General features: G+C 33.3%; 1 protein-coding gene across 1 annotated transcript; it reads left to right on the top strand.

Annotated features, from left to right (window-relative positions):
- The first annotated feature begins 1,757 nt into the window (after positions 1-1,757).
- Positions 1,758-7,137, top strand: LOC126732991 (uncharacterized). Its single transcript, XM_050436097.1, has 10 exons — positions 1,758-2,066; positions 2,721-2,809; positions 2,899-3,155; positions 4,099-4,225; positions 4,947-5,021; positions 5,115-5,238; positions 5,344-5,789; positions 5,919-6,055; positions 6,589-6,675; positions 6,848-7,137. Exons 2-10 carry the CDS (start codon positions 2,789-2,791, stop codon positions 6,957-6,959), a joined length of 1,386 nt encoding a protein of 461 aa, XP_050292054.1. The 5' UTR covers positions 1,758-2,066; positions 2,721-2,788; the 3' UTR covers positions 6,960-7,137.
- Positions 7,138-7,503: the final 366 nt, after the last annotated feature.

The following is a 7,503-nucleotide window of genomic DNA, read 5'->3' as shown; positions in this document are numbered from 1 at the left end:
CGGCGGCAAGAAGTAGGAGCGTGAGGACCAAGAGATCCAATAACGGTTTACTATTCTTTCTTTCCCCACTTTGTTATTTGGAACTACTTTGCCTTTTGTTTTCAAAACTCAATTTTGGGATGTTTAGTTCAGCTCTTTAAAAGCAACTAATTTGCATTTTGGAAAATGGGTTTCATGATTTTCAATTTTGGGTGTTAAGTTCATCTCTCTGAAAGCAACAAAATGGGTTTCATGATTTTCAATTCCGGTGAGATTTTGTGGTATCTCCCGTTCTCTTTCTCAATCTCTCGGTATTGGGCTGGGGTATGGGGTAGGGATTCAATTTTGTTCTTCAATGATGTTTGTTGTTTCTTAGTATAATTTCTAGGTTTTTTTTTTTTTTTTTTTTTGAAATTAACTTTTTCTTAAAATAATAAATTAAAATTAAAATTTTTTAAACATGACAAAAAGGCATTTTTAATGTAGATAACGACAACATTTAACAGATTGTTAAGGAAGGACTTGATTGAGAATAAATGAAACTTAAAGGACCGAAATGACAAAACTCAAACTTAGAGGACTAAAATGAAAAGTGATGAAACTTAGAGGGTGAATTTTGCATCTTTGCCTTTTTTATTTTACTTCTCTTTCATCATATTTAATTCAATTCCAATGGTTTTAGTTCTTAATACAATTTGAAATTTTTGTATATCATATTATGAGTGAAACGAGTATCTAATGAGATTTGTAAACATAAATCAAATTTAGCTAATAATCTTGTAACTCAATTGGTTGGCACTTCTTGGTGTTTATAATAGAGATATCTATTATTCAAATCCCCCAATCTTCCAACTATTGAATTAAAAAAAAAAATTAAAAATTAGGATGCATTTTGGAGCATGTATTGTTTATGCAAATTATCCAACAAGGTAAAAGTTATAATACAAAGCCGACTTTAGGTTTAGGTCATTGCCTAAAGTTCTCTATTTCAGACAAAAAAATCCCTAAAATGTTGATAAGTAATTGGTTTCAACATAATAATGATGATAATAATAATAATAATAATAACCCACACTTAGGTAGTACACTCTCTTCCCCATCCTGAAAAGGTTGCCCAAATTGTGAACCAATAGAAATGAAATTTTATTGAAATGCTATATTTTTTCATTAGTCATATTATTCATTAGTCATATCATCAAAATGTTAGCAAAAGCTAAATGCAAAATTGTAACTAGCAATTCTGTGTCTTAAAAAGGAAAGAATAATAGATTTTTTAAAAAAGTATAATATAAAAAGTGAAATAAATATAATTTAATTGAAAACTAAATTGGTAAATTCTTTAATGGCTAAATAAGAGATCTAGAATTTAATTCTCGTTTACATAAAAAACTGATTAATATCTTAGTTCGATGATAATAGCACAATCATCATAAGTGAACGCCATAGGCTGAAACTATAATATCAAAAAAAAAAAAAACATTTAGCATAAATATAATTTAATCCATTCAGAAAATAAATAAAGAAAATCAAATTAGGAACATAGAGCCATACCTTAATTAAGCAATAAAATCTATTCCGTAATTTCCTTAAAAAAAAAAAAAAAAACAATCTATTCCATAAGAGGACCATTTGTTAGATGATAATTACATGATTGGGTTTTTAAAAATGGCTGATATGCTTGCCTTTCTTTCTTCCACGGTTCCACCTATGCCAAGCCAATTGCCAACGAAGCTGAACCTTAATAATAATAAAAATTAAAAATTAATAGAAATGTGTCCTACACAAACTCGGTACTCCAACTCAAACTCGGAGTGGGACTCAGGGTGTGCGTACTACGCTCCTCAGTGCACGTTAGCAACTCGCCGCTTTGTCTCTGGGTCCTTCCGTTTCCACTCTCTCTCTTTATTCCTCAAACCTCACCCTTACAAGCCATCCCCATTCGCTCATTCGCTCAGTTTTGCTTTATCTCAGCGCGCTTTGTTCTCTCTCTTCGCGTGCCCCAATCGTCCTTCATCGGATTAGCGTTTTTTCACTGTGAAAATCGCGAAATTTCGATCCAAATCCACCGATTTTCGGCCTAATTTCAGGTAATTTATAGTATTCCGCATCGGATCTGAAATTTTCGATTGATTTGAATTCGATTTCTGCTTTTTTTTCATTAAAAAATATACAGATTGCATCAGATGGTTGAATTAGAACTTCGTTTCAGAAAATTAGGGTTCTTTTTCTTCTTCTTCTTCTTCTATTTCTTATTTTTTGAGATTTTCGATCAAAATTGCATAAAGTTGATTTTTTTTTTTTCATTATCAAACCTAAGGCTCGATTCGATTAATTAGCAATCGATTAAAATATTTACTTCTCGAATAAAAAGATTTTTTTCTTTTGGGAAAAACAGAGATTTTATCGTAAAGTTCGCATCGTTTGTAAATCTCTGTGACCTGATTTTTTTTTTTTTTGTTAAACTGACCATCTGGGATTTGATAAATTGTTGAACTTTATTAGATGTTTGTTTGTGGATATTAGTCCTCTGATTGATGAATTTGATTTTCTCTTCGAAACGGAAGCAATCTGATTCAGCTTTCTTCTTTGCATTCCGTTTATGAAATAATAATTTTTAAAAATTCGAATTAACTTTTTTTTTTTTTTTTTTTTTTATAACCAAAGAACTTGAATTGACTTTAGTCCTCGTTGAATTTTCAGAAGTTTCCCTGATTTTTTTATTTTTTTTCCTGGGGTTTCAGGTGCTCAATACATTTAAGTGTTGATTGGCTTATTGTCTAAACAATTTAATTGGCGATTCAAAATCGAGATGCGGGGATATGATAGAGAAGTAAGCAGACTTGGGTCTTTGTTGAATTATTATTATTTTTTTCTTACTTTTTTGTGAGAGGCATTTGATATCTGTTTTGGTTGATGTAGGAATTACATGGAGGTCTGGAAGATTATGATGAGTATGAGGAGGAAGGTGAAGAGCTAGAGGAAGATGTTGGAGAGGCAGGAGAGGAGGAAGAATATGAAGGAGAAGAAGAGGAAGATCCTAAGCCTACTAAGGAGGAGATAGAATACCTTGAATTGAGGCAACGATTGAAAGAACAAATCAGAAAGCAAATGAAGAAAGATACGAGTTCTTCTCACAACAGTTCCAATGACAAAAAGAAGAAACTTCCATATGATAAGTGAGTGATGTGCCTATTTCTTCTAACATTACACAACTAATCATTTTTAATTATTTTAGCTTGTCACAGCCCTCTTCTTCTTCTTTTTCTTTGGTTTTTTTGCCTTTTTTTTTTATTTTTTTTTATTTTTATGTGATCAACTTTAGACTCTTCAATGGAAACGGCCTGCTAACTCAATTTGTCACAATCTAATTTGATCACAACGATGGATTTCATTCCTGGCAGAAAGTTTTCCCCCGTAGTTTGGCTACATTTTGGTTGCAGTATTAATTAGGAGATCAGCAATTATTGAAATTGGACTCTTTTAGTTCATTCGTCCTTTTAATGAAAAAAGCAGAAACTACATGAAAATACACCGAAAATCGGCGAATTTTGATCAAAATTCTGTGATTTTCAGAGTGAAATGTGTTCAACTATTTCAATGTGTAATGCACATGATGAGAGTGTAGTACAAGACTGTTTAGATTGGACAAGCCACTGTTGAGTTGGAAATTTTCTGGAAATTAGGACCAAGACTGGTGGCCAGTGGACAGGATAATGGTTGAGTATGTTGGAACTCTTTCACTCCTCTTCCTTGGCCATAATCCATCATTCGTTGACATACATGTTTGTTTGTTAACACAATGCTGTGTTTGGTAACATTACGATGGTAAATTTATATTTTCACTATTGGGCAAAATTGAAGAGAGATATGTCCTCACGTCTGCCCTGTCCCACTGATTAGGATAATATTTGGTATGGCAATAGTATGAGTTTGCATTCAAATAATATGGTTATCATGTTTTATGTTATTTGATGTTTAGGTTTAATTTTAATTTTATTTTTTATAATGACAATAATAATTTTTTTATGTTTCTTTTGGATATCAAAAAATGAATTTTACAAGTGAAATAGATTCCTAATTTTTTTGTTTTTATTTTTGTGTTTTTGCTTGTTTCTGCAGTTATGGATCCTTCTTTGGCCCATCTCAACCGGTTATTGCTCAAAGAGTAATACAAGAAAGCAAGTCGTTGTTAGAAAACCCACATTTGGCATCCAGATTTTCAAAATCCCACCATGGTGTATCTACTGTAAGCCTCTCTTTTCTGATATTTTATAGCCTGTATGCTTCAAATCTGATCTTTGTTATGCATGTTTACTTAGGGGTTTGTCTCACATTTGATGGGACCACCTCTGGGGCACTCATCCAAGTGATTTGCTGCGTTCATTTAACTAGTTATGTTATATTGACTTATTTGGGATAATTAATAAAATATTTGGTTTCTTCAAGAGCATGAATGAACATGCTTTTACATAATTTATACCTATTATAAACTGAAATATCCAAAGTGTAATTGTATGTCCATTTTTATCTTTCTAGTAATTTGTATCCTACTTGGCTGCATAATATGCCTTTCTTCTAACAGTTTATTTATAACTTGCATTAGCAAATAGTCTTTTTTATGCAATTACTTCATAGTGCTCTCAACTCAGCTTGTAAGGACAAGAACATTTTTGACTTTTATCTTGTTTTTCAAAATGATTGTTATACTAAAATCAATAATGATCAGGGATTTAATGATTCTGTATACTCTCATATTCTAGAGGTTGACTTGCATGGTCAAGATGTTACCTAGATGTTTTTTGGTGGCTTTCTTGCTCCTTGACACTTTTCCGATTCCTTTGCCACGAGTTATGGATTGTGACATTGGGAATATTTGCAGAATGCAAATGCTTTGAAGTTTTCTGTTTTTGCTTTCAACTTTATATTAGATGTAATTTTTATCTTGATGATCTTACCTGCCCTTGCAGGACAAGAAGAATTCTTCAGCTGCTACAGGGTCAAAACCTGGATCACGTGACCAGCTACCCAAAGTCAGAAGTGAGGTATTTATAGAGCAATCTGTTTTGTGTTGGTCTTGAACATTGACAATTGCTTTTGAACTGTTTTCACCAATGAAATAATTTTTTTATATGCAGCTAAATACTAAAGTCCAAAAACTTAAGCATACAAGAGATTACTCCTTCCTATTATCCGAGGACACAGAGCTCCCAATTCCTACTAAAGAACCTCCTCCTAGAAAAGTCTCCGTTCCACATTCTGGTGTGTTACTGGTTTACTAGATCTATCTAGCACTTTGGTCTATCGTGCTTAAATCATACTATTTTCATTGAGGAAACTTATACAGGTTTTTTGCTGATGTTGAAGAGGCGGCGTCATCTCAAGTGCCATTGAAGAGTAAGCAACCTTTGAGTAATAGTGGCAGACATGTTCATGGCAGTCGTGAAGAAAGGAAAATGGTTTCTATGAACGGCCACTTGTATCCTAAAGCGGGGCCCAACAAGTCAACTTCTGTTAGTAAACCTAATTCAGCCTCTGTAGATTCTAAGAAACAGCTTGGTAGCAATAATGGGAATGGGCCTGGCCGGCCCTTGGCGCCAAAAGGCTTGCCTTTGAAGAAGCCTGTTGCAACCATGGAGAAGAAGGCCTCTGCACCAGTTGCAAGACATTCCATGGCTGGTGTGCAGAAACCACTCCCTTCAAAAGTGCACCCATCTATTTCAAAGCAGCGTTTGGAACCGAGAAAGGGATTACAAGAACCTAATAGGTCTAAAATGTTGCCAAAACAGCCAATGACATCGTCTAAACCACAGGTTTTTGCCTATTCCTTTTCACATGCACACTTGCACACCACTAACTTGCCTTGACAGTGTTTTTAGGAAATTATGCTGCAATTATTTGTAGATTCATAATGTATGCTCCCTTTGATGAATTTTTTACAGATGAACAAGCCACAAAAGAAAATTCCATCACATCCTACTTCACAAGAGCATCGCCCAAAGAAAAAGCCTGTGAAACGGTATCCTGATGATGGGGATGAGGATGAAAATGCTATTAGTTTAATCAGACAAATGTTCGGGTAGAGTTTTCTTCCCCCTTCTACTTATTCAATACTCTCTTTTACTGGGTATAATATAATGGTGTGAAGAAGTCTGAAATTTATTTCAAAAGTTCATTTGCAATGGTTAATTCATTTCTATGCTATATATATATATATATATATATTTTTTTTTTTTTTGGTTCTTCTGGAGTGTGTATTGTTGTTTATATGAAAAAGAAAATTACTTGGTTAAAAGTTAAAACTGCTTTTTAAACTTGGTTAAAGGTAATGATTAAATCTCTTGTCAGAGTTGTACAACAGTTTGGGGAAATTGATTTGAATTGTTGTTTGGTTAAGGGACTGGGACATTGGGGTAAACCTGGGTTTGACATTGACCTAGAGTTGAACATAACTGCCAATTGACGAGGGTTTGACTTTGTCCTAGGGTTAATCAGAACTGCCAATTGCAGCAACTAGTTTGGTGTTTTTGGATGTTGAATTAATATTATAATGTATATATATACATAAAATCTGTGTCTTATGTCTGAATTGAGAACTTGTGTATTTTGCAGGTACAATCCCGGCAGGTATCGTGATGAAGGTGATGATAGCGATATGGAAGCAAACTTTGAGGATATCATGAAAGAGGAGAAAAGAAGGTTTGCAATGTTTTACTTTGTTTATATCTTTACTCCATTTTAATTAAATCATATTCACTGTGATTCCTTCCATCCCTTTCCCTCATAAATTATTTTCTGTTTTATATCTGAGCTTTTCCTCCTCCTCCTCCGCCTTGGTTACATTTTAATTTTTTAATGTGTTCCTCAACAGTGCAAAAATTGCAAGGAAGGAAGATGAAGAACAACTTCGCTTGATAGAGGAAGAAGAGGAAAGGGAGCAGCAGGCACGGATGAGAAAGTTAAAGAAGCGTAAGCTGGGCTAGTAGTGACCCATAGGGAATTTAATCTGTTAGGACATTTCTCTGCTTTATGAAGTCCCTCCTCATTCCATCATATCACCATTTTGTTGTAGCTGGATTTTTTTTTTTTCGGCACAAAATCTGCTGAATTATATTTTACTTGTTCATTTAGTTGTAAGATTAATATATTGCCAATTTTTCATGTTTTTGGCTAGGAGGCATGGAACACCTACATGGGCTTCACTAAGTCTTAGATGCATAACAAATTTCATAATTTTTTTATTTTCCAGCTGTTGAGGTGATGGATTATGATTAGTGAACAATAAAAATGATGTCAATGGTGATCTAATGTAAAAGTGATATTATACTAATCATAATCTGTCATCTTACATGTTGTGAAATGTTGTAAATATGTTTAGATTATGTTTTTTTAGCTGAGAATGTTTTAGATTATGTTCAAAAGCCATCTATTTTGCACAAGTCGTTCACACCGCTAAGTGGCATTGTCAAATCAGCAAAATATTATTAAAAAAAAAATGCTAAAGTGCAAAGTATGTCTTTGAAATTT

This window comes from Quercus robur, chromosome 6, assembly GCF_932294415.1.
Source record: "Quercus robur chromosome 6, dhQueRobu3.1, whole genome shotgun sequence".
NCBI lineage: Eukaryota > Viridiplantae > Streptophyta > Magnoliopsida > Fagales > Fagaceae > Quercus > Quercus robur.
This window is presented reverse-complemented; position numbering and strand designations above follow the sequence as displayed.